Source organism: Aptenodytes patagonicus, chromosome 31 (assembly GCF_965638725.1).
Source record: "Aptenodytes patagonicus chromosome 31, bAptPat1.pri.cur, whole genome shotgun sequence".
Classification (NCBI taxonomy): Eukaryota; Metazoa; Chordata; class Aves; order Sphenisciformes; family Spheniscidae; genus Aptenodytes; species Aptenodytes patagonicus.
The window spans coordinates 413,415-439,264 of record NC_134979.1 but is presented as its reverse complement, the minus strand read 5'-3'; the positions used below and the strand labels follow the sequence as shown (position 1 = coordinate 439,264).

At 68.5% G+C, this 25,850-nt stretch overlaps 1 protein-coding gene across 1 annotated transcript; it reads left to right on the top strand.

Annotated features, from left to right (window-relative positions):
• The first annotated feature begins 1,464 nt into the window (after nucleotides 1-1,464).
• On the top strand, nucleotides 1,465-24,758 carry COL11A2 (collagen type XI alpha 2 chain). Its single transcript, XM_076360860.1, is given in 68 exon segments — nucleotides 1,465-1,546; nucleotides 5,796-5,957; nucleotides 6,056-6,266; nucleotides 6,335-6,360; nucleotides 6,363-6,496; nucleotides 6,592-6,725; nucleotides 7,457-7,646; nucleotides 8,040-8,156; nucleotides 8,367-8,438; nucleotides 9,133-9,192; nucleotides 9,330-9,371; nucleotides 9,492-9,554; nucleotides 9,660-9,734; nucleotides 9,884-9,970; nucleotides 10,220-10,276; nucleotides 10,470-10,523; nucleotides 10,652-10,705; nucleotides 10,787-10,840; nucleotides 11,280-11,333; nucleotides 11,773-11,826; nucleotides 11,928-11,972; nucleotides 12,182-12,235; nucleotides 12,318-12,362; nucleotides 12,570-12,623; nucleotides 12,753-12,797; nucleotides 12,901-12,954; nucleotides 13,284-13,328; nucleotides 13,506-13,559; nucleotides 13,706-13,750; nucleotides 13,876-13,929; nucleotides 14,031-14,138; nucleotides 14,256-14,309; nucleotides 14,424-14,477; nucleotides 14,619-14,663; nucleotides 14,849-14,902; nucleotides 15,054-15,098; nucleotides 15,396-15,449; nucleotides 15,528-15,581; nucleotides 15,817-15,870; nucleotides 15,961-16,068; nucleotides 16,195-16,284; nucleotides 16,381-16,434; nucleotides 16,536-16,643; nucleotides 16,771-16,878; nucleotides 16,955-17,008; nucleotides 17,113-17,166; nucleotides 17,343-17,450; nucleotides 17,822-17,875; nucleotides 17,974-18,027; nucleotides 18,122-18,175; nucleotides 18,379-18,432; nucleotides 18,516-18,623; nucleotides 18,757-18,810; nucleotides 18,938-18,991; nucleotides 19,281-19,334; nucleotides 19,431-19,484; nucleotides 19,619-19,726; nucleotides 19,961-20,014; nucleotides 20,115-20,168; nucleotides 20,382-20,489; nucleotides 20,718-20,771; nucleotides 20,965-21,000; nucleotides 21,086-21,139; nucleotides 21,345-21,630; nucleotides 21,719-21,831; nucleotides 21,956-22,024; nucleotides 22,492-22,725; nucleotides 23,165-24,758. Coding segments are annotated over 68 exon segments (5,340 nt in total). The 3' UTR covers nucleotides 23,312-24,758.
• The last annotated feature ends 1,092 nt before the right edge of the window (nucleotides 24,759-25,850 follow it).

Genomic DNA, 25,850 nt, shown 5'->3' with positions numbered 1-25,850 from the left:
GGAGTAGGGACGGGGGGACGGGGATTGGGGACAGGAGGGGAGAAGGGATGGAGGGGCTGGGAATGGGGACGGGGAACAGGGATTTGGGACAGGGGACAAGGGAGGGGACCGGGGAATGGGGCCGGGGAAGAGGGGCTAGGAGCAGACTTTGGGATGGGGATGGGGCGGGGGCGGCTGTGCTGGGGACGGGGACACAGGATGGGGACAAGGTTGTGGGGTGGGGACGGGAGTGGGGCAGCCGTGATGGGGACAGGGACACGGGATGGGGGATGGGGTGGAGTGTCTGTGATGGGGACAGGGACTTGGGGGCAGGGATGGGAGATGATGGGGACAGGGACACGGGATGGGGACAGGGACACGGGATGGGGCTGTGAGATGTGGACAAGGACACGGGATGGGGACAGGGATGGGGACAGGGATGGGGATGGGGACAGGGCTGTGGGATGGGGATGGGGATGGGGTGGAGTGTCTGCGATGGGGACAGGGACGTGGGATGGGGACAGGGACATGGGGGCAGGGATGGGAGATGATGGGGACAGGGACACGGGATGGGGCTGGGAGATGTGGACAAGGACACGGGATGGGGACAGGGATGGGGACAGGGACATGGGATGGGGACAGGGATGGGGACAGGGACACGGGATGGGGACAGGATGGGGCCAGGGATGTGGGATGGGGCCATGGGATGGAGACAGGATGGGAACAGGGATGGGAGATGATGGGGACAGGGCCATGGGATGGGGGCAGAAGATGGGGACAGGGATGTGGGATGGGGACAGGGACGTGGGATGGGGTGGAGTGTCTGTGATGGGGACAGGGCCATGGGATGGGGACAGGGATGGGGACAGGGACGTGGGATGGGGTGGAGTGTCTGATGGGGACAGGGATGTGGGATGGGGACAGGGATGTGGGATGGGGCCGTGGGATGGAGACAGGATGGGGACAGGGACACAGGATGGGGGCAGGGCTGTGGGATGGGGACAGGAGATGGGGACAGGGATGTGGGAGGGGGACAGGGGATGGGGACAGGGCTGTGGGATGGGGACAGGAGATGGGGACAGGGATGTGGGAGGGGGACAGGGGATGGGGACAGGGCTGTGGGATGGGGACAGGAGATGGGGACAGGGATGTGGGAGGGGGACAGGGGATGGGGACAGGGCTGTGGGATGGGGACAGGGATGTGGGATGGGGGACAGGGACACAGGATGGGGACAGGACTGGGGCTGCTGCTGCTCTGGGCTCGGAGACCGAGATGGGCTTCGGGGGGCGGGGAAGGGGGGCCCGGGGGGGCGGCCCGGGGGGGGGGGGGGCCGGGGGCGGACCGGGGCAGCCCCGGGGCGGGGGCGGCGGGGCTGGGGCCGGGCGAGCGCCGGGGCCGGGCGCACTCGGGGCCCGACCGTGCCCGGGAGCAGCCGGAGCCGCCGACCGACCCCGACCCGGCCCCGGCCCCGGAGCGGCCCCGCCATGGCCCGGCGCTGCCCGGTGCTGCCCCTCGCCCTGCTCGGGCTCGGCATCGCCCTGGCCCGGCCCGCGGCGGCGGCCCCAGGTGGGACCGGGACCAGTACCGGGGGGGGGGGAGACCGGGGCACCGGGGGGGGGGGACCGGGGAGGAGCGGCTCGGAGAGTCCCCGGGGATGCTGCTGGGAGCTGGGACTGGGAGCGCTGGGGGGACGCGGGGGATGAGGCTGGGAGCGCCCGGGATGCTGCTGGGAGCACCGGCGGGACTGGGGAGGACTGGGAGCACTGGGAGGACTGCGAGTGCTGGGGGGACTGGGAGCACTGGGGAGCACTGGGGGGACTGCGAGTGCTGGGGGGACTGGGAGCACTGGGGAGCACTGGGGGGACTGCGAGTGCTGGGGGGACTGGGAGCACTGGGGAGCACTGGGAGGACTGCGAGTGCTGGGGGGACTGGGAGCACTGGGAGGACTGGGAGCACTGGGAGGACTGGGAGCACCGGCAGGACTGGGAGCACTGGGGAGCACCGGCGGGACTGGGAGCACTGGGAGGACTGGGAGCACCGGTGGGACTGGGAGCACTGGGGAGCACTGGGAGGACTGCGAGTGCTGCGGGGACTGGGAGCACTGGGGAGCACTGGGAGCACCGGTGGGACTGGGGAGGACTGGGAGCACTGGGGAGGAGAGCCCAGGGATGCTGCCGGGCGCTAACTGGGAGCCGGTACTGGGGGGACTGGGGGAGATGCGGCACGGAGCGCCCTGGGATGCTGTTGGATGCTGGCTGGGAGCTGGGACTGGGAGCACTGGTGGGACTGGGGATGCGGCTCGGAGCGCCTGGGGATGCTGCCGGGAGCTGGGACTGGGAGAACTGGGGGGGACTGGGAGACGCAGTGCGGAGCGCCCGGGGGTGCTGCCGGGCTCTAACTGGGAGCCGGGACTGGGAGCACTGGGGGACACTGGGGAGATGCAGCCCGGAGCACCGGGGGATGCTGCCGGGCTCTGACTGGGAGGCACCGCAGAGCCGCTACTGGGAGCACTGGGGGATCCCAGGGGTGGTAACTGGGAGGCGCAGGGGGGACGATACCTGGGAGCTGCAACTGGGAGAACTGGAAGGTCCTGGGAGACGGGAACCGGGTGGAGGGTCTGAGTGGGAGACACTGGGAGGTACTGGAGGGCTGTAACTGGGAGATACAGGGAAGCGGTAACTGGGGCAACTGGGAGACGGAAACTGCGTGGGTACCGTAACTGGGATTTGCTGGGAATTCGTGACTGGGAGCGGTGGGGATGCTGGAACTGGGAACAGTGTGGAGGCTGGAACTGGGAGACACTGGGAGACAGCCTGGGGCTGGGGCTGGGGGCTACTGGGAGATACTGTGGGGCTGGGACTGGGGGCTACTGGGAGATACCGTGGGGCTGGGACTGGGGGCTACTGGGAGATACCGTGGGGCTGGGACTGGGGGCTACCGGGGGCTGTGACGGGGCCATCTGACAGAACTGGGACTGGGGGCTGCAGCACCGGGAGCTGCTGGGCCACGGTAACTGGGGGGACTGGGCCGTACTGGGATGGCCCTGACACACCCCAGCTGCCACAGTCCCACCCGGGCTATTTTTAGCCCCGTGGCCACCGCGGGCGGCTCCAGGGCTATTTATAGCCTGAGGGGGGGGGGACAATGATGATGACAGCGGTTGCCAGCAGTCCCCGAGGGACCGCGGGGTCCCGGGGCGGTGGTCCCGTCACTCCCCCCGCCTCCAGGACCCCCCCCCCCCCAGGGTGACAGCGACCCCGTCCGTCCCTCTGTCGTCCGCCCCACTGCCTCCCCCGGCCGTGCCACAGCAGAGGAACCCCCATATCCCCCCACCCAGGGACCCCCTTGTCCCCCCACCTTGTCCCCCCCCGCCGATGGCTTTGCCAGCCGGTGCTGCGGTCCCGGCCAGACTCCGGCTCTTTTTCCACTCGCTCCCGGCCTGGCAGCAGCCCCTGGAAATTCCTTGGGTCGGGATCAGTCGGAGGCGGCTGCCGACTGCTACCCGCCCCCCCCCCAACACCTTCCCCTGCCCCCCACTTCCCCCCCCCCCCCGATCCCCTGCACCCCGTGGCCGAGCCCCCCCCCCCCAACCGCTTGCCCCCTGCAATACCTGGGGGTCTGGGGGGGGGAGCCAGGAGTCCGGGGGTCCTGGGGGAGCACCCAGGGGTCTGGGGAGCACCTGGGGGGTCTCGGGGGAGCACCCAGGGAGGACCTGGAACCTTGGGGGAGGACCTGGAACCTTGGGGAGGGAATGGGGGTCTGTGGGAAGGATCCAAGAGTTGAAGGAGGACCCAGAAATTTGGGGAGCACCCGGGGGTCTGGGGAGCACCCCGGGGGTCTCAGGGGAGGACCCAGAAGTCGGGGAGCACCCAGGGGTCTCTGGGGAGCACCCAAGGGTCTCCAGGGAGACCCAGGAGTCTATGGAAGAGCTGGGGGTCTCCAGAGAGGACCCAGGAGCTCAGGAGCACCCGGGGGTCTCAGGGGAGGACCCAGGAATTTGGGGAGGACCGGGGCACCTCTGGGAGGACCCAGGAGTCCAAGACACACCCCCCCCGGAGGCAGCAGCACCCAACCCCGGGGTGCCGGGACCCCATCCTCGGGGAGAACGGGCAGCCCCCCCACCTGGGTCCCCTCCCCGGGGGTGCCGTGGCAGGTGGCTGGGGACGATGGCCCCGCTGCTGCCATACGGGGGACATGGGGGTACGCGGGACGGGAGAAGCGGGGGGGGTGTGTGCTCCACCCCCCCCGGCCCCCCGGGAGTTGAGCTATGCGCCCCGTAATGGCTTTTCCTCTCGCCCGGCGTCGCCAGCAGAAGAAAGGTGCCTCTGTGCCGGCCGGGCTGGGAGGGGGCCAGCGCTGCGGGCGGCGAGGAAGAGGAGGGGACCCGGCGTCGGCAGCTCCCCCTTTCCCGCCCTGAGCATCCCTCGAGGCCAGGCCAGAGAACGGGGGGGTACCGGGGGGGGGGGGGCTGTTTTGGGGGGTAACATGGTACTGCGAGCTTCCCTGCCGCAGTGCCCCAGTATGGCCCAACCGTCCCGGCCAGGCGGCGGGGGGGACGAGCCCCGTGCCACGGTGATGGGGCTGATGAGAAACGCAGGCCGGGGCTGGCTGCGGGGAAGCGGAGGGGGATGGGAGGTGGACGGACGGACGGACGGACGCACATGGCGTGGTCCCCATCACCACGCACCCTCCCCCCCCCATCGGGGATGAGGGTTTTGGAGGGGGAAACGCCGGGGCTCGCCGGGGTCGTCCTGGCCGGCTTCACTGGGCTGCACCGGCGTGGCGGCACCGCGTCCGTCTGTCCGTCCGTCCTCCCCCCAGCCTCGGGGCTTGGCTGCTGCCCCTGATGGGTTCTGCAGATGCTGGGGCTGCGATGGGGAAGCTGGGCTGGCCGGGCCAGGGTGGGGATGGGGGGACGGTTTGGGGGTCCGGCGGTGGGGGGGGGACGCTGGTGCCGGTGAGAGCCCCACCCCGGCCGCCGTCCCGGTGCTGCCGGCGGCCGAACAAAGCCGCCCTTCATGGGCGTCCCGGGAGGGAGATCGGAATTCGGATAGTGGCAGGACGGGGCGGGACTGGCACAGCTGCGGTGCCCCACGGTGCCCCACGGCACCCGGCAGTGCCCCGGGCAGCCCATCGTGCCCCATGGCACCCCACGGCACCCTGCGGTGCCTGGGGCAGCCCATCGCACCCCACGGCACCCTGCAGTGCCTGGGGCAGCTCATGGTGCCTCACAGCACCCTGTGGCACCCCGCAGCACCCAATGGCACCCAGCAACGGCTGGGCCAGCCCAAGGTGCCCCATGGCGTCTCATGGTACCCTACGGCACCCTGCAGTACCTGGGGCAGCCCACGGTGCCCCGCAGCACCCTGGGGCACCCCGTGGCATCCCATGGCACCCTGAAGTGCCCAGGGCATCCCATAGCGCCCTACGGCACCTTGCAGTGCCTGGGACACCCCAAGGCACCCCATGGCACCCTGTAATGCCTGGGGCAGCCCATGGTGCCCCATGGCACCCTGGCGCACCCCATGGCATCCTGCAGTGCCCAGGGCATCCCATAGCACCCTATGGCACCTTGCAGTGCCTGGGGCACCCCAAAGCTCCCCATGGCATCCCGTGGCACCCTGTGGCACCCTGCAGTACCGGGGGCAGCCCACAGTGCCCCATGGCACCCTGTTGCACCCCATGGCATCCCGTGGCAACCTACGGCACCCGCAGCACCGCTCTCAGTGCTGGCGGTGGTGCCAGAAGCGCGGCGGGCAGCGGTGGGTCCGGCAAGGGGACCCCCGCACCCTAACGCCTCCCCTCCCATCCCCAGGAGAGCCCGTGGACGTGCTGAAGGTCCTCCAGCTCCACTCCCTGCCCGAAGGCGTCAAGAAGGTGCCGGGTTTCTGCTCCCAACGCGGCGCCGGCTCCGACGTCGCCTACCGGATAACGCGGCAGGCGCAGCTCAGCGCGCCCACCCGGCAGCTCTTTGCTGGTAAGCGGGCGAAACCGGTGATGGGGGGGGGGGGGAACCCAAGGACCGCCCCCCGCCGCGCTCAACCACCTCTCCCCCCCCCCCCCCGCCCCGGCCAGGTAAATTCCCGGAGGATTTCTCCATCATGGCCTTGGTGAAAGCCAAACCCGGTGTCCAGGCGTTCCTCCTCTCCATCTACAACCAGGACGGCGTCCAGCAGCTGGGTGTGGAGCTCGGCCGCTCGCCCGTCTTCCTCTACGAGGACCAACACGGCCGCCCGGCCCCCGAGGATTACCCCCTTTTCCGGGGCATCGATTTGGCCGACGGCAAGTGGGTACCCGCCAGTCGGCATCACCCGACACCGATGGTCCCATACCCACCTCCCCGTCTCCCCGCAGGTGGCACCGGGTGGCCCTGAGCGTCAGCCGCGGTCGGTGACGCTGCTGGTGGATTGTCGGCAGCAGGAGACGCGACCCCTTCCCCGCAGTGCCCGACCCCTCCTCGACACCCGCGGCATCACCGTTTTCGGCACCCGCATCCTCGACGAGGAGGTTTTCCAGGTGCGGGGTGGCAGCGGGTCGGGGTCTTGGGTGGGGGGTGGAGAGGTGTCACCCCCATCTTACCCCCCCCCCCCCCCCTCCGTGCGTCCCCGCAGGGTGACATCCAGCAGCTGCTCATCGCCGCTGACCCGCAAGCGGCGTTCGACTACTGCGGGCACTACGGTCCCGGCTGCGCCGCCGCGGCGGACGGCGGCCCCCAGGCGCAGGAACCCCCCGGCAGCAGCAGGAGGTGGGGGAGGCGCGGGATGGCGGGGGGGTGGGTGGGGGGGGGGCAGGCGCCGGTGGTGGTGGGGACTGTTCTCCCTGGGGGGGGTGGGGTGGTGTTTACTCCAGGGTGGTTTACCCCCCTGCAAAGGAGATGGGGTCGGAGGACACACACGCGTCCCCGGTGTCGTCCCCCCCCCCCGTAATGGCTGCATTTTGGTGACGTTTGCTTCTTCTTGCCCCCCCCCCGCCCCCGCCATCGTCGTGTCCCCCCCCTCCCCCAAGTACTCCGAGGAGGCTGTGGGGACCCCTACTACTACACTAATAGCGAGGACGGGCCCCCCCGGGGGAGGTCCCCGAAAAGGTAACGGCGGGCAGGGTCCCGTCTGTCCGTCCATCCGTCTGTCCGTCCATCCGTCTGTGTGTCCGTCCCGGTTGTCTCGCAACCCTCCCCCCCCCCCCCTCCAAATAGAAGCATGGAAGGCAATGGGGAAGGTCGGGGGGGGGGGGGGGGGGGGGCTGTGAATGGGGATGCTGCACCCGGGGGGGGGACCCCAGGCCCCCCCCCCCATGCTCATGCCGCCCCCGGGGATCTCACGCCGGGTGCTTTGTGTTTTGTCTCCCCCCCCCCCCCAATTCCTCCCCCCCGGGTGGGTTTGTGTGTGCGTGTGTGTCGCTGCTGCCGCCTCTTCATCGCCGCCGCCATCCTCTTCCTCGCCGCGCTGGGAGCTAGAACCCCCCAGCCCCAACCCCAAGGGCCCCCCAGGGCCGGCACCCCGAAAAAACAGCAGATGATGAACACGGCACCCACCTACGGGAAATCCCCCGGGAAGGGGAAATCCCCCGGGAACCATCCCGGGAACGAGGGTCTCCCCGAAAACAGCAAGATGGGGCTGAGCCCCCCCCCAGGAACGGGGCCAGGAGCCAAGGCAACAGCTACCAGCAGGTAGAGAACGAGCCTGAGTCCGTCCGTCCGTCCGTCCGTCCATCCGTCCCGCCACGGGGCCATTCGGCGCTGTCCCGGCGATGCAAATAAAGCCGGGGGGAGCGCTGGAAAGGCGGGGGGGGGGGGCCCTTTCCAGCCAGGTCACCTCCTGCCTTTATTTCTCTCACCTCCCCCCCCCCCCCCCGCCCCGAATTTCCCACCCCACCCCCTCCGTGATCGCTTTGTCCCCCAAAACGATCCGGGTGAGTTTTTGGGGAGCCACCTACTAACACCCCCCCCCCCCCCCGCCCCCCGGCTGTGTGTCTCCATCATCCACCGCTTTGCTTGTCCGTCTGTCCGTCCGTCTCGCGCGCTCTCCCATGACCTCTCCCTCCCCGCTCCCCCCCCGCCCAGGATGGGGGGCTGCCCCCCACGGAGGAGCCCTGGGGGGCCACCGCGTACCCGGATTACGTCCCGGTCCCCCCCCGGGACCCCGACGGTGCGTCCTGGGAGGAGACGGGGCCGGCGCAGGTAACACCCGGGGGACGACGACACCCACCCCCCCCTCTGGACCCTGGGGTCCCCGCTGCGGGATGGGATGGGGGGGGGTGCAATGGGGAAGCAGGTGGGCGAGATGGGGGGGGGGTTACCCCCCCCCCCCCCGCCCCGTCCCGTCCCACCATGCGCCCGTTAACGCCGTCTCTCCTCGGGGTGCCCATCACCCCGCCGTCGGGGCGGCAGGAGGAGGAGGAGGATGGGGGTCCTGGCCGGGCGTATGAGTACGTCTATACAGACCACCCCGAGGAGCTGGGCGTAAGTGGGGGGGGGGGGGGAGTCCTGAGTGTCCGTCCCAGCTCGTCTCCGTGTCTGTCCGTCCGTCCCGTCTCCACGTCCGTCTGTCTCGTCCCATCCCCGGTGTCGGCTCTGCATGGCCCCGCGTGTCGTCGCCTTCCCCCCCTCCCCCCCCCCCCCCCCCGCCCATGTGCCGTGTCCCCGCAGCACATCCTCACCCTTGCCTAGGGTGTGATGTCACTCGGGCCGTGCGTGACATCATCACCCCCCCGCCCCATTCTTCCCCGTGTGCTTCGCCCCGTTCGCTCCCCCCAATTAATGGCAGCGTTGGCGTTAATTACCACTGCGGGACGAGGTAATTACACCCGCCCCCCCCCCCGCCACACCACCATCTCGGGGGGGGGGGGGGGGGGGGCTGGGATTTGAACTGGGGGTCGTCCCCCCCCTCCAGTTCCTAAATCCCCTCCCCCCCCTTCCTGACCCTCCCTTTGGGTGGGTGGGGGGGTGTAATTTGGGGGGGGGTGTGTAACCCCATCCCTTAAGCTCAGCCCTAATTAAGGCTGCGTTAACGGGGATGGCGGGGGCAGAGACACCCCCCCCCATGGCGGGGTTGGCTGCGGGATGGGGGGGGGGGGGGGAGGACACACGGGGTCCCCGGGGTGCCCTGCACTGATGGGTCCCTCTTGGGGGGGGGTTACATGTCTGCCACCCCCAGGCTGCGCGCGGCGTCAGGGGCTACAAGGGCGAGAAGGGCGAGCCCGCCGTCCTCGAACCGGTACGTGTTGTGTGTGTCCCCCCCCCCCCCAGGTTTGTGGGGTCACCGGTGTGTGTCCCCCCCTCGCAGGCCGGTGATGGCACTGCGGGACTGGACGCTGCCCCCCCCCCCCAACGCCCCCCCCTCTCCTCCCACAGGGCATGTTGGTGGAGGGTCCCCCCGGTCCCGAGGGACCTGCGGTAAGAACCCCCCCCCCCCCCCTTGGGTGATGGTATCGGGGTGGGGGGTAACACCCCGTTGTCACCACCACCCCCCCCCCGGTGCCACCATCACCCCATGTCTCTGTTCCCCCACCCCAGGGCATTTCGGGACCACCGGGGACGCAGGGACCCCCGGGAGCCCCGGGAGAGCCCGGCGAGAGGGTGAGTATGGGCTTGGGGGCGGACGACCCTCCAAAAACCTCCATCGTGGCGTTGATCCCCCCCTCTTGTGCCATTGACCCCCCCACCCCGGCCTGTCCCCAACAGGGCCCCCCCGGCCGTGCTGGCCTCCCCGGCTCTGACGGGACCCCCGGACCCCCCGGCACCTCCATGATGCTGCCGGTGAGTGGGGTGGAGGAGCTGGGCGAGGGGTGATGGGGTGGCCCCCCCCGCCTCCAAAAGGTGTCACCCCCACCCCCACCCCATTTTTTTCTGGGGCGGGGGGCACCCATCTCCACCCCCACCCCATCCCCACCGTCTGCCCGTCCCAGTTCCGCTTCGGGAGCGGCGGCGGCGACAAGGGTCCGGCGGTGGCGGCGCAGGAGGCGCAGGCTCAGGCCATCCTGCAGCAAGCCCGGGTGAGTCTGGGGTGGGGGGGGTGTCAGCATTTGGGGGGGGGTGTGGGTGGGTGTGTTTCATGGGGGACACCCCCCCCCCCCCCCAGGACCTTCCGATGGGGTCCCCAAAGCTGCTCGCACCCCGCGGGTGCTGGACCCAGGGGTGCCCAGGGGGTCGCATCCTGCACCCGGTGCACCCGGTTTTGCCCCGTCCCCCCCCATCCCGGTGAGGAATAACCCCCCCCCCCCCTCTCGGCTTCTCCCCCCCAGCTGGCCCTGCGGGGCCCCCCCGGACCCATGGGGTACACCGGCCGCCCCGGACCCATGGTGGGTATCGGCGTCTCGGTGGAGGTTGGGGTTCAAGGGGGGGGGGGAGTGTGGGGTTGGGGAGGGGGTAAGGGCTGTGGGATGGGGGGGGTTTGGGGGGGGAGGTGGGGTTGGGGGTGTGTGGGGGAGGTTTGGGGGTGTATGTGGGGGGGACCCCCCACCGTGATTGCCCCCCCCCCCCTCTTGCTCGCAGGGGCAGCCTGGCAGCACCGGTATGAAGGGGGAGTCCGGAGACTTTGGCCCGCAGGTGAGCCCCAAGAATGGGGGGGAGGGGGGCGAGCGGACCCCGATGACATCCCCCCCCCTCCCCCCCCCGCCACCACGTGCACCTCATTATCTGGGACCTCGTTAACACTCTGCCCTCCCTCTCTCCAGGGTCCCCGAGGTCCTCAAGGCCTGACCGGACCCCCGGGAAAGCCTGGCCGGAGGGTGAGTTGGGGGGGCTGGGAAGGGAGGGGATGGAGGTGGGGGGGGTCCTGCACCCCCCCTCACCCCCTCTGTGTCCGGCAGGGCCGACCGGGGGCTGACGGCGCACGGGGGATGCCTGGCGATCCCGGCGTTAAGGTAACGGCTGGGATGCTCCCGAGCCGGCATTAGGGTCCCCTCGGATCCCCCCCACCCGGTCTCCGGGAGCCGGAGCACCCTTGGGTGCCCACCCGTGTCCCAGGAGAGCTCTGCTGGGGACCCCCACCCTGGGCTGGCAGCTGGCAGCCCCATGGCGGACTGGGATGCGGGAATCCCACGGGATCAGAGCCGGGGTCGGAGTGCGGATCCTGGATTGAACAAGCCGATTCCACGGGGTGGGGGGCGATGGGGTGGGGGGCAGCACCGGACCCCCTGCCGCTCCGAGGGTCCCTCTGTGGGGCTGATCCCAGCTGATCGCTGATCCCGGCTGATCCCGGCTGATCCCGGGGAGCATCCCGGAGGTCCCCCCGCTCCGAGGGGTGTCCTTGGTGGCACCTCGGTGACATCTCTGTGTTGTGTCTCCCCCCCCCTCACCCAGGGTGACCGTGGCTTCGACGGGCTGCCGGGGCTTCCGGGTGACAAAGGCCACCGGGTGAGTCACCGCGGCCGGGGCAGGGGGGGGGCACGGTGCCCCCGGAGCCCCCCCTGCTCCTGCCTGCACACCCCGCTACCTTCACCCTGCCTCCAGCCTTGGGCGTGCCTGGCTTGGGGGTACCCACAACCCAGCCCCCCCCCTCCTTCTTCCCCGGGACCCCGCCGCCGGCTGCACCCGTAAACCGCGGCCTGAGCAAACACCGGCGCCCACCGCCACCGCCGCCAGCCGCCTTCCCACCCCTCCGGCCGGCACAGAGCCCCCATTCACGGGCAGCTGCCCGCGCACACTGAGCGCATTCACGCCGCCCCGCCGTCGCTCAACGCCCCCTTTACCTGCTGCCCCCCGCCGCGCCGACCCCCCCCCCAACCCCCCCACCCCCCCGGCACCATTACGGCGTGGCCATACCCGCCGGCTGACCCGGGTTTTTGCCCCGTAGGGTGAAACCGGCTCACAGGGCATGCCGGGACCCCCCGGCGAGGACGGCGAGAGGGTGAGTGTCTCCGGATGAGCCGGACACGGGGACCACCGGGGTGGGACAGCCTGCCCCCCCCCCATCCCTGCTCACCCCCCCCCCCCCTTGTCCCTCCGCAGGGTGACGACGGAGAGGTGGGACCCCGAGGACTCCCCGGAGAAGCGGTACGGGGTCTTGTGCCCACAGGGGGGTCTCGCGCAGGTCGAGGGGGGACGAAGCGGTGCCACGGCCCCGCTGGCCCCTGCCAGCGGTGGGGATGGCACCGTGATCCTGGGTGGGGGGACTTCACACTCCCATCAACTTTGGGAGCAAAGACACCTCCCCCCCCCCCCCCCCCCCGGGTGCCCCCTTAATGCCCCATCTGCCCTCGCAGGGACCCAGAGGTCTGCTCGGCCCCAAAGGCCCCCCGGGAATCCCCGGCCCCCCGGTAAGTGCCGTGGTAAGACCCTCATCCCCATCCCCTCCCAAACCCGCTGTCCCCCTCCCCTCATCACCCGTCTCCTCCGCAGGGCGTGCGTGGCATGGACGGTCCCGTCGGTCCCAAGGGGAACCTGGTGAGTGTGGGGGGGGGGGGGCCAGTCCATCCCACCTGGCTGCTGCGAGCTTCCCCGCAGCAGTGTCCCCCCAGCGCGCTCGCTCCGTGGGGTGTCCGTCGTCCCCCACCCGGCACCCCACTGGGGACACGCGATGCCCCACTGGAGACACCGGTGTGTCCCCAGTGGGGTCCTCGAGCACTGACCCACCATCTCTGACTGTCACAGGGGCCTCAAGGGGAGCCCGGACCCCCCGGTCAACAGGGGACCCCAGGAACCCAGGTGCGCACCCCCATTTTGGCTGGGGGCTGGACGCCCCTGGCCTCTCTCCCCCTGGAACAAGGGGGGGGGGGCATTGCTGGGGGCAGGGGGGTACAGGGAGGTAACTCACCCCCCATCTCTGCGTTTTAGGGTCTCCCAGGACCACAAGGTGCCACGGGACCTCCTGGAGAGAAGGTGGGCGCTGGGTCCCGAACCCGGGGGGGTGTGCGGGGAACTGGGGGGGGGGACACGACACGAGGCTGCTCCCCGGCACTCACCCTGGCTCCTCTCTCTGCAGGGTCCCCAAGGGAAACCCGGCTTGCCCGGCATGCCCGGCTCCGACGGACCCCCCGTGAGTACCCCCCCCCCATCGCCCCCGGGCAGTGTCACCCCACCCCTGGGCACTGTCCCCCTCCCCAGTCCCCTGCCCTGGGGGCAGGGATGCATCCAGCATCTGACGGATGCTCTGGCCACGCGCCAGCCCCGTCTGACCCCACTGTCCCCGTGTCACCCGCTGTCCCCATGTCCCCCCAGGCTGGGACGGAGCCACCGAGGGGGCTGGTTGTGAGTTGGGGCGGGGGGGGGGGGCACGGGTTGGGGGGGGGGAATGCGGATGGGGCCACGTGTCCACATCCTCGTCTCAAGGTCTCTCCTCATCCCCGTCCCCTCTTTTGTCCCCAGGGCCATCCCGGGAAGGAGGGACCCCCCGGCACCAAGGGCAACCAGGTAAAGCACCATGCGGCCGGACACGTCCCCCTCCCCGGGCTCTGCCCCACTCTTGCCCCCCTGGGGGGGCAACGGGCAGCCCCAGCCCCGTGTCTGCGGGGGGGGGTGTCCCGTGGTGGCCCCCCCCCCCCGGAACGTTCCCTGGCGCACGGTGCAAACCTCCCCCTCCCTCCGCAGGGCCCCTCGGGTCCCCAGGGACCCATCGGCTATCCAGGCCCACGCGGTGTGAAGGTCAGTGCCTGGTTTTGGGGGGGTCGGGGGGGGGGGGGGGGGGAAGTGGGTATCGGTCGACACCGCTTTTTTGGGGGGAAAAGGGGAGGAATCGGGAGCCGTGACGCCGCCTCGTGCCGTGGGTCACCCTGCTCCTCTCTCCTTAGGGAGTGGATGGCATCCGAGGGCTGAAAGGACACAAGGGTGAGAAGGTGGGTGACTGTCCCCCTACCCCCCCACCCTGCCGGTGGTGCGGTGGTCCCCGGCCGGCAGCCGGGCCACGTCGCTGTCCCCTGCCCGTCGACACCAGCATCTCCATCCTCATCCTCTCCTACAGGGCGAGGAAGGCTTCCCTGGCTTCAAGGGGGACATGGGCGTGAAAGGAGACCGGGTAGGCGCACAGGGGGGCTCCCCGATGTCCCCCCAGGGCCGCTGCCCCGGCTGGACCACCCTGATCCGCTCCCCCCCCCCCCCCCCCGGCATCTCCCGCAGGGTGAAGTCGGCGTGCCGGGCTCCCGGGGTGAGGACGGACCCGAAGGTCCCAAGGGACGGACGGGACCCACCGGTGACCCAGGTCCCATCGGGCTGGTCGGAGAGAAGGTGAGGGGATGGGGACATGGAGGGGGGGGGTCGGCGTGCCGCTGCGGCGGGGCCAGCGAAGACCCCCGCAGGCACCCCATTGCACCCCCCCCCCCCCATCACGTCTCTCTCCCACAGGGGAAGCTGGGAGTGCCGGGTCTGCCCGGCTACCCGGGACGTCAGGGTCCCAAGGTGAGCATGGCGGCCATGGGGCTGCCCCACCTTGCTGGCAGCCGTGGGGCTACCCCACATGCCCCCCCCCCCCCCCCCCCAGCACCGCTCACCCCAATTCCTCTCCATCCCCAGGGATCGCAGGGTTTCCCCGGATTCCCGGGCAGCAACGGCGAGAAGGGCGCGCGGGTGAGTGACCCCCCCCCACCCTGTTCATTCCCCCCCCCTTGGGGACCAGCTGTGAAACAGAGGGGGGACACAGACACCGGGGGGGGTGGTCCCTGCCCTGTCCCCCCCTGCCGCGTGTCTCTGAAGCGCTCTCTCTTATAGGGTCTGTCAGGCAAATCGGGGCCTAGGGGCGAGCGTGGCCCCACGGTGAGTATGGGGCAGGGTTAATGGGGGGGTGGCTGTGCTCTCCTCCCCCCCCTCTCCCCCCGGGTGCCCTCCGCCCAGCCAGGCTGGGAGTGGGGGGCCCAGCACCCCCCAATCTGTGGGGTGGGGGGCTCCTCCGGTGTGTGTGGGGGCTGATGGACCATCCGTCACCCCCCTCCTCCCCACAGGGTCCCAGGGGCCAGCGGGGACCACGAGGAGCCACCGGAAAGTCAGGGGCGAAGGTCAGTCCGGGGGGGCTGGGGAGGGCGGGTGGGGTGGGCTCACCCCGACCCTTGTGCGTGTGCAATCGCACACGCGTGTGGTGGCTCCGGCACTGATGTGCGCCGGAGCCGGTCACCCGCTGGGCACCCAAAACCTTCCTCGCTCCCCCAGGGCACGTCCGGCAGCGACGGCCCCCACGGCCCCCCAGGTGAACGGGTAAGTGGGTGTCCCAGCCTGGATTTGGGGTGGGGGTGGGGGGGGTCCCAGCTCGCCCAAGCACCCTGGTGCCATCCCCACCAGCCACCCACCCCGCCTGTGCCGGGCTCTGCGACCCCCCCAGTGCCCGCCGTCACCCAGACTCCCAGCTCACCCTCCCCAGCGCACGCAGCTCCGTCTCAGCGCAACCCTCGCGCCGGGGAAGGGGGGGGATATGGTGATGCTCTGCTAACGAGCTCTGTGTTAATTAGCACCGTCCCCGACGTGCCGTAACCACCCCGCTCTTCTCCCCTCTAGGGCCTGCCAGGACCGCAGGGACCCAACGGCTTCCCGGGACCCAAAGGACCCCCTGTAAGTAGCGGGGTCCGTCCCCCGCCATGCACGTGAGGTGCCCCCAGCACTGCTCACCCCCTGCTCCTCTCCCTGCAGGGTCCCCCCGGCAAGGATGGACTCCCCGGGCACCCTGGGCAGCGAGGAGAAGTCGTAAGTGTGCCTGTGTCGTGTCGTCCCCCGTCCCCGGTTTGCGCTGACACCCATGTTGCCCCTCGAGCCGCTCTCCTGTCCCCGCCACTTGTCCCCAACCCCCCCCAGCCCCCTCCTCACGCCCCCCTATCCCTCCTCGGGGACATGCTGCTGCTCCCAGGCTACTCCTGGCTTATTCACAAGTTACTCCTGGTGCTGAACCGCCCCCCCCCGACCTCCTTCCTCTCTCCCCCAGGGCTTCCAAGGCAAGACCGGCCCCCCCGGCCCCCCCGGGGTAGTGGGACCTCAGGTGAGCTCGCAGGCATTTTGCACAGGTGGGTGGGGGGGTCCCCAGTTTCCCCTGGGGCTGCACTGACTCTTGCTCCCCATCGTGTGCCAGGGAGCCGCTGGCGAGTCTGGCCCCATGGGGGAGAGAGGCCACCCGGGCCCCCCCGGCCCCCCAGGAGAACAAGGGCTACCGGGACCGTCCGGCAAGGAGGGCACCAAGGTGAGACGGTGGGAGGGCAGTGGGTCGGGGTGGGAAGGTGCTGTGGGCACGGTGATGGTCCCCAGGGAGTGGGATGGGGTACCAGGGCGTGGAGCCCCCCTCCATCTCACCCCTCTCTCGCCCTAGGGAGACCCAGGCCCCACTGGCTCCCCTGGGAAGGACGGTCCTGCCGGCTTGCGGGGTTTCCCTGGTGAGCGGGGTCTGCCCGGCACCCCGGTGAGTAAATCCCTTCCTTGGCTCAGCCGGGACCCCCCCCAACCCACCCACCCCCCCAGCAGCATTGCACTGACACCCCCCCCCCTCATCTCGCAGGGTGGCCCAGGGCTGAAGGGCAACGAGGGACCGGCGGGACCCCCAGGACCCGCAGTGAGTGTGTCGCCCCTCCCATGAGCCCTGGTGCCCCTTTCGCCGCGGCCCCACGGCTCCCCCTCGGGCTGACGCCTCCCCCCCACTCCATCTTCCCCCAGGGCTCCCCTGGGGAGAGAGGTGGCCCGGGGCAAGGTGGTCCCGTTGGCCCCCCGGGACGACCGGGACCACAGGGACCACCGGGCCCCGCCGGAGAGAAAGGAGTTCCCGTGAGTGCTCAGGGACATCCTGCTCGCGTCCCGCAGGGAGAGGCGGCGGGTCTGGGAGGGGTGCAAGGGGGTGGGCGCCTGCACCCCTCACCCACCCCCCCACCCCGCCTTTTCCCCATCCCTCTAGGGTGAGAAGGGCCCCATGGGTCCCGCTGGCCGGGATGGCGTTCAGGGTCCCGTGGGTTTACCTGGCCCAGCTGGCCCCCCCGGTGGCCCCGGGGAGGACGGTGACAAGGTGAGGTCCTACCCTGCCCCGGTTGTCCCTGTGCCCCCCAACGCGCTGGGGCTGAGCACCCTCCTTCTCCCCCCAGGGCGAGGTGGGCGAGCCGGGACAGAAGGGCAGCAAAGGCAACAAGGGCGAGCACGTGAGTGTGACCGGTGCCCCCCCTCTCCGCCCCCGTCCCCAGACCTTGTCCCCGCTGTCCCTCGGGGCTCTCCAGGCCTCAGTGACCCCTTCCCTCCCTCCCAGGGTCCTCCTGGTCCCCCCGGGCCCATCGGGTCGGTCGGGCAGCCCGGAGCCGCCGTGAGTATCCCGGAGGGAGGGCAGTGCCGCGGTTGGGGACACGCCGTGGGAGAGGGGGTCCTGTGTCACCCCTGGGGCCACACCAAGGAGAAGACGGTCTCAGCGAGGAGACGTCCCTGTCCTCGGGTCTGGTCCCCGGGGGTGAACGGCGGCCGACCCTCCTTCCCGCCTTGCAGGGCGCTGACGGGGAACCGGGTGCCAGAGGTCCCCAGGGACACTTCGGGGCCAAGGGCGATGAGGGGACGCGGGGCTTCAATGGCCCCCCTGGCCCCATCGGGCTCCAGGTGAGCAGGTGCCCCCCCCCCGCAGCACCCCACGGCCACTCCCTCACTCTGAGGCGGTGCCACCGCACCCATCCTGCCTGTCCCCAAAATGGGGGGGACGGACACGCCCGGCAGGGACTGGGGTTTTGGGTGCCTGGCTGGGGAGCGTCCCCTGCTGCCCCCATCCCACCTTGCCCAGATGTGTCCCCCCCCATCCAGCTGTGCCCCAGCTGTCTGCATCTCCCGCCCGTTGCATTCAGATGTACCCATCCGCCCCCCCCCTTCATTTATGTATTCATCGCTGTTTGCCCCCCACCACCCAGTGCCCCACATCTGCCCCCCCCCCCGCCCACTGTGCCCCCCTCCCTTGTTAACACTCTCTCTTGCCCCAGGGTTTGCCGGGTCCGGCTGGTGAGAAGGGTGAAACGGGTGACGTGGGCCCCATGGTAAGTGACCTTGGCCCCCCTGCCCCAGCCCCCTGTTGCTCTGGGTGGGGGTACCCCAGGAGCATCCTCACTCTGTGCTTTCTCCCCCCCCCCCCCAGGGCCCGCCCGGCCCCCCAGGCCCCCGTGGCCCAGCTGGACCCTCTGGAGCTGACGTAAGTCACCCCGCTTTCCCCCTGCTGCCCCCCCTGCCCTTCCCCGTGTGGGGTGCTGGGGTGACCGGCTCTGCTCTTCCCCCACCCCCCGCAGGGACCCCAGGGACCCCCTGGAGGTGTTGGGAACCTGGGACCTCCCGGTGAGAAGGTACGTCCCCGGACGTTGGGGTTCGCTCCCCCGGGAGGGATGGGAGCCGCGCTAGTGGGGTGCAGAGGTGGGGTGAGGCCGTGGGGCCGCAGCGGGTCTATGGGAAAAGGGACCGATCCGGAGGGCTTGGTCCCAGAGGGGGGACGGGGTGGCACGGGGAGGGGGGGGGGTCAACTGTTCCCGTTTCTCTGTTCCCATTTCAGGGGGACCCCGGTGAATCGGGAGCCCCGGGAATCCAAGGGGAGCCAGGAGTCAAGGTGAGTGACAGCAGGGACACCCCCCCATCTGTCCCCGTCCCCCGGCTGCTCCTGCCGGCTGCTGACCCCATCTTGCACCGCAGGGCCCACGAGGAGAGCGAGGGGAGAAGGGAGAAGCCGGAGCTGCCGGTGCCGCCGGGCCGCCTGGAGGGAAAGGGCCCCCCGGCGATGACGGGCCCAAGGGCAACCCTGTGAGTGCCGTGTCCCCCCCGGGATGCAGGGGACACGGGGAGGAGGCAGGGTGGGTTCGCTCCGGGAAGGCGTGGGGACCCCGTGGGGCGGAGGTCCGGGGTCCCCTCAGGCTAGCAGCTCTCTCTGTTTCAGGGTCCCGTTGGCTTTCCAGGCGATCCCGGACCCCCAGGTGAAATGGGTCCCAGGGTGAGTGTCGCATCCCACCCCCTCCACGCTTCTCCCACGACTGGAGGGGTCTTCCCCGGGAATGGGGTTAGGGATTCCGGGGGTGTGCGGGGCCTTGTGCTGACTCCAGGTTTTCCCTTCCCAACAGGGCCAGGATGGCACCAAGGGCGAGCGTGGGGAGGACGGCGAGCCCGGGGAGCCGGTGAGTGCCCCGTTCCGGCACGTTCCCCCCTCACCGTCGCTCTGGGCAGGGATCCCCCCCGCGAGGTTTGGGACTGGATCGACCCCACTGCTTCGGGAACGTCGGGGAGTGGGGAGCCCAGCCTGTCCTCTCTTCCACGGCCATCGGATCTGGTCCCCCCGGTCCTGGGATGCTCCCATCCCTCCCAGTGCTCCTCACGTGGCATGGGATCCTCCTCCCCACCTTCCTCTCTGTCCCATTTCTGGGACAAGGCCAGCTCGCTCGACTCCTTTCTCTTCTCCTTCCTTAGGGCTCGCCAGGTCCAACAGGCGAGAACGGTCCTCCCGGTCCCCTGGGGAAGAGGGTAAGTGCTGGGTGAGCCTGGCTCTGGCTATGACACGTGCCGTGCCACCCGCCTGGATGTCCCTGTCCCTCACCGCCCTGTTTCTCCTCTCCGCAGGGCCCAGCTGGCTCCCCCGGCCCCGAGGGGCGTCAGGGTGAGAAGGGCATGAAGGTGAGCAATTCGGTGACACCCCCACCCCCCACACTGGGGTCCAGTGGTGCCCCATGGGGAGACCCCAGCGGCGCTGCCAAACTCCGTGCGCCCGCGTATGGGATCGGCCTCACCCGGCTCCTCTGTCCCCGCAGGGAGAACCGGGCGCAGTGGGTGCTCCTGGCAAGACGGGTCCCGTGGGGCCCCAGGGCCTTGCTGGGAAGCAGGGCCCTGACGGTCTCAGAGGTCTGCCCGGCTCGGTGGTAAGTGCCAACGTGCCGGTGAATGGGCACCTGGGTCCCGTGCCCGAGGGGAAAGCGCAGTGGGGTCTGCTGGCACAGGGCGGACGAGGGGCGAGGGTCTGACCGTCACCCTGGGAGGGGACTGGGACCTGTCACCACGCTTGCACTTTGCGGGGAGCCACCCAGGGTGTGCGCTGCCACCGGCGGCACCGACTCCCGACCGGTGGGACTCGCTTTGTCCTCTCGCCTGCGCAGGGAGAACAAGGCAAACCGGGCACCACAGGCCAGGCTGGGCCGCCAGGACCAGTGGTGAGTGTGGCCCCCTCTCCCCCGCCACGGCTCCCCGGGGAGGGGGGTCCCCCACTTGATGCTCCCCACATCTCACGTGCCTGCCTGTGTACCTCTGCAGGGCCCCCCGGGTCTCCCCGGCCTCAAAGGCGACACCGGTGCCAAAGGAGAGAAGGTGAGCGAGGTGCAGCGAGCGACCCGTGCTCTGGGTCACCGCTGCGCCCAACGCAAGTCGGGGACCACGGCACCCCGCTGTGGGGCATGCCCCACACTTGGGGGGGGCCAAGACCCTAAACCCCGCTGGGCTGGTTCCTACGGGTCCCCCGCCGGGCACCCACCACGTCCCCGCTTCGCGGCACCGTGCTGATCTCTGCTTGTGTCTCCCCAGGGCCACCCTGGTCTCATCGGCCTGATCGGCCCCCCAGGGGAGCAGGGGGAGAAGGGAGACCGAGGTCTCCCCGGCCCCCAGGGCTCCACGGGGCAGAAAGGAGAAACTGTGAGTGTGGGGCCCAGGGAATGGGGGAGCCTGGGGGGGGGGGATGAGGATGGGGTTGTGTGTGTGTGTGTGTGTGGGGATCCATGAGGGTGGGGACCATAAAAGCGGAGGGCAGGGGGCAACCTGGGGGACTCTGGGAGTGGGGAGCCCCGCAGGGTGCTGGGGGAGGTGGGAATGGGGCTGCCCCGGTTTCATCACGCCGGTTTCTGCTCTCCTCCCGTCATGCAGGGGATCCCTGGTGCTACTGGACCCATCGGCCCCGCTGGCCCCCCCGGACTTCCCGTGAGTGCCCCCCACGTGCTGCTGGTCCCCTGTCCCTCCCTCTCCAAGCCCCGCTGCTCGCTCGCTCCCCCTCTCTCGTCCTTGTGTCTGGGCTCCCAGTTTCCCTCCCTGTGTTTGTAGGGGTGGGGGGCTGCTGTCCCCCCACCCCACCATGCCAGCCCTGGCCACTGACAGACCTGGCCTTGCTTTGTAGGGCCCAGCTGGTCCCAAAGGTGCCAAGGGAGCCATGGTAAGTGCCGAGCCGGTGCCCCCACCCTGCCACCACCTTCAGTCCTGCCCAAGGCTAATGTCTGTGAGTGTTCTCTTTCCTCTAGGGCCAAGCAGGACCCAAAGGTGAACGTGGACCCCCGGGACCCCCCGGACACCCGGTGAGTGGCTCAAGTGTTGGCGCCAGGGAAAGGATGACACGGGATGGGGGGGATGTAGGAACAGCTCCTCGGTAGGTAAAATGACACCCAGGAATGGATGCGGAGGGATGTCTCCTATCTCAAAGCCTGAGCACGGGGCGGTTTGGGGCCCGGGGGCTTCGCAGCCCCCTGTGTTCGGGTGCTGACAGTGCTGTGCCTGCTGCAGGGCCCCCCCGGGGAGGTGATCCAGCCCCTGCCGATCCAGTTGCCCAAGAAGAGCAAGCGCTCCATCGACGCCAGCAAGCTGGTGGACGAAGAGGAGGGTGAGGACGGAGACAGAGCAGCCGCCGACCAGGCGGCCCGCGACTACACCGATGGCATGGAGGAGATCTTCGGCTCCCTCAACTCCCTCAAGCAGGAGATCGAGGGGCTGCGGCGCCCGATGGGAACCCGGGACAACCCTGCCCGCACCTGCCAGGACCTGCAGCTCAGCCACCCAGGCCTGCCTGATGGTGAGCCGTGCCAGCATCGGGTAGGGGAAGGATGGCGGTTAGCGCAGCAGCACCGCCCCGTGTGCTGACCCGTCTCCTCCCTGCGCAGGCGAGTACTGGATTGACCCCAACCAGGGCTGCGCCCGAGACTCTTTCAAGGTTTACTGCAACTTCACAGCAGGCGGGGAGACCTGCGTCTTTCCCAGCAAGGACGTACAGGAGGTGAGGGAAGTGGGGGGCAGCTCGGCGTGCAGGGTCCCAGTGCAGCCTTGGGTGGTGGGGATCGGCCACGAGAAGAGGGCGGCGTGGGTGCTCTCCGCCTCGCTCATGGCTCCCTCTCTTCCAGGTGAAGGTGTCGGCGTGGGAGAAGGAGGTGCCTCAGCGGTGGTTCAGTCAGTTCCAGGAGGGCAGCAGGGTAAGGATGCTGCCGGCTCACGGGGGTGGGCTGAGCCCCCTGCGGCACTGACGGGTGAGGCCCTGGGGAATGGCTTCCCTGCGGGTGGTCTCCCTCCTCTTCCAGGAAGGATGTGGTCTGAGAACACCCGCTCTCACGCGCCCTCCTGCCTGAGCCCCTGGGACGCCCTCCTGCCTTTCCCAGGCGCCCTGCCTGCACTCCGACTTACACCCTTGTCCTCTCCTGTAACGCTGTCAGCGCGTCCCCAGCCGCTTACCTTGGTGCTGTCTCGGGAGTGGCTCTTCCTCTAAGGAGAGAGAGAAATGTCCCCCACCTGGCCTTGAACCTGTCAGCCCTTCTTGACCCTCTCCCCTTCCCCAGCTGCCTCCTCCAGGGGGGTCTAGATCCCAGCAGCAGACCCCCTCCAGCCCCACTTTTCACACGCCTCTGGCTGTCGGCCTCCATTAACTCGTTTCCCGCTCCCGCAGTTCTCCTACGTGGACTCGGACAGCCAGCCCCTCGGCGTGGTGCAGCTGACCTTCCTACGGCTCCTCAGCGTCTCTGCCCGCCAGAACTTCACCTACCACTGCCACCGCTCGGTGGCCTGGCACAGCACCACCTCCCGGGACCACCAGCGTGCCCTCCGCTTCCTGGCTGCCAACGAGGAGGAGCTCAGCTACGACACCAGTCCCTACATCAAAGCTGTGATGGACGGCTGCGCGGTGAGCGCGGCAGGGGAGCAGGCAGGGGTGGACGGTGGGGAGAGGGACGTAAGTGGAAGCAAGATACATGGGGCTGGAGGAGTCATGGGGAGAGAAAGTTGAAGAAAAAGGGATGGGTGAAGGCACAAACGGGTAGCGAGGAGAGAGGAAGCACTGGAAGGCACCAAGATGGCGGGATGGAAGAACTGCGAGAAGGCAGGGTCTTTCTTTTGGGGGTGCTATGAGCGATGCCCCGGCGGGGGATGGTCCAGTGAAATGCCATGGTCCAGGGAGAAGGGGTGGCTGGACAGAGACACTCCAGGGTTGAGCCTGGGTAATGCCGGAGCAGCGGAGGCCGCTGAATAAAGAGAAGGGTTTGTTCTGCGTGAACCTGTCCCAGGCTGGTGCTCCCAGTGGCCCCCAGCCCCTGACCTGTCCGCCTGCCTCCCCTCCCCTGCAGGCACAAAAGGGCTCCAGCCGGACGGTGCTAGAGGTGAGCACGCCCCGCCTGGAGCAGCTCCCGCTGCTGGACGTGCGCGTCATGGACTTTGGTGAGCCCGGCCAGAGGTTCGGGTTCGAGGTGGGCCCAGTCTGTTTCCTCGGCTAGGACCAAACCGCCCCCCAACAACCGTCACCCTCCCTGCCACACCCTGGCCTCCAGCGGGGCAAACCTTGCCTCCTCGCATCTCCCCACCGCCTCCGAGCGGCGAAGCAGCAGGACCCGCCTCCCCCTCGCATCACGTCACCCACCTGCTGCTGCGAGGAGCCGAGGTGCCAGCCCTGCCCACGCGCACCGAGACCGACATGCCGCTGCTGCCGCCCCCACAGGGGCCAGGGTCTGGAGAGATGCCAAAGAGACTTTAACGCTTAGAATAAATCTATATTTTAATATGTAGAGAGACAGAGAGGAAAATTTTTAACGGATCCACTGGCTACCTCTCTGGGCGCCCAGCAGTGCTCCCTTCCTCCCAGTATCTCCCTCCGAATCCCAGTGCCCTTTCCCAGCATTCCCAGGGCTTATTTTCCATGCTCCCCGGCCCCACCGCCCCAGGGGGAACCCCTCGAGGAGCGCACCCGCCAAGCAGAGGCAACAGTACTAGGGTCTGCTTTCTGCCTGGAGAGCTGAAGGGTTGTAAAGCCTAACGCGGCGAGCGAGCCCGGGACGACGCTGGTAGGCTGGTCAAGCACCGCTAGCACGTGTTTGGGATTAGCACCAAGAGAGCTCTCGTACCTCTCTCCCCGCGTGGATTTGCACCACGGCAACCCTCGTGCTTCAAAGCCGGTCTCTCGGGGTCACAGGAGGGACCGGACCCAGGGACGCACCTGTCCCCAGGAGCGTTACCTCCTTTGTGCGCAACCCCACAGCAACGGTCTCTGTCCACCTCCGACAACGCACCGACCTACCTGGGCTCCGTAGTCTGGCCCAACCTGACTCATATAGGTGGCGCGGCCGCTTGCCTTCGCTACTCTGCTAATCAAGGCTAATTAATTTGAAAAAAAGCTTCCCTGTCCCATCAGGGTGCTGCTTCTTTTCCCCGCTGAACCCTCAAAGGGGTTCCAGTCCCTGTCCTCAGTCCTACCTCCAGTCATTGCAAATCACCCCTCTTACAATGGGTGTATTTAAAAAGCCTCTGACAAAGCCTATCCCTAGCCCGTGGAAGGAAGTGAGGAAGAAGGACGTTGTGTTGTTACTGTGTTTTTTATTTTTTAAATTAATTATATTATTTAAAGGAGTGGATACAACCATCAATACTGGTCCCTGCGGCGTAATTTTGGATTTCCCCAAAAAAACCCAAGAAGTGAATTTCTGCATGGAGATTAACCCAGCCCAGCGCTTGGGGGAGGAGGGAGGGGAGGAAAAAATAAAAAAAAAAAAGTAAAAAATTATGTTCTTGGTGCCATCCGATAAAAAGAAGTTTAGAGGGGCACCGGTCTTTGCTTTTTAGTTTTCTTAAAAAGCAGAGGTGTGCCCCCTGGTGCTGAGCCGGCAGCCTGTATAATGTTTTGTAAGTAATTTTTTAAGTTGTATTGTAATATATCATCTATAATTTTGCTGCTTTTTGGGGGTCGGTTATTTTTTTTGTTTGTTTCCTTTCTCTCACTGTCCCCTAGCTTACCTACGTGATTTTCTCCGTCACGAAATTCCTCCGTACAGAGACGAGTTCCCATCCTGGGGAGAAAGTGGGGGATAAATACACGTGCACATAAATCCACCGTTAGTAAACGCACCTGCAAATGGGCTGCTTGGTCCAGAAGGGGCTGCAGAACAGCCGGGCCACAAAATGCTTCTCAACGGCTCCTAACAGAAGTCTTGCAAACTAAAAGGAAAAGCCACGACAAAAAAAAAAAAAACCCACAAAACAAAGAGCTTTGGGAAAACACGGGAGACTCTCGGTCCCCTGAAACTGCAGCTCTGCAGGGGTTTCGGCTCAAGTAGGAGTTGCCTGAGAGGGAGGCTGCTGGTCTTCTCCGTGCACGGGGATGGGATCCAGGGGGATCCCTCCATGGTGGACCAGGTAACCCCACACCCAAGGGGACGGCGGGCGGACAAGGCAGTGCAAGCCCTCTGGAGGGCGAGCAACCTTCTGGTCTGGGTTTGCTAAGGTGACTGGGGTGTTTTCTCCAGTTGACGAACACTGCTGCGACTGAATGCTGCTTTAATACCGAGCAAGTTTCCAGCAGCCCCATGGGACAGCTGGGAACCTGGGTCTTCCCAGAGAAAGGCACCCACAACCCCCTTGCCGCTCACCTTTTCCCCCTCCTCATGCTGGCGCCTCTTGTTTCTCTTGGCTCTTGCCCGCGGATCTGCCCGTGCTTGGTCGCGGCTGGCTACCACCGTGCCTTTCCCACCTGCCACGCCCCACGGCCCTCCCAAAGCCCCGCGTCCCCCTCCCTGCTCCGGTTTACCCTCAAGAGACCCTAGTCCCACCATGCCCAAACCCACTGGTCACCGTCACCAACCCGCCAGGCACCCACAAACCCTTCACGCCCCAGCCACCGCCACAGTGTTACCACCATCCCTGGTGGTATGTTTCCACCATACCACCCCATAATGCACACCCCGCCCCTTGCCCCTTCAGAACCCTTGGCGCTTCCCGCTTCTCCTCAGAGACCCGTTACCCTCTCACACAGCTTTGACGCCCGCC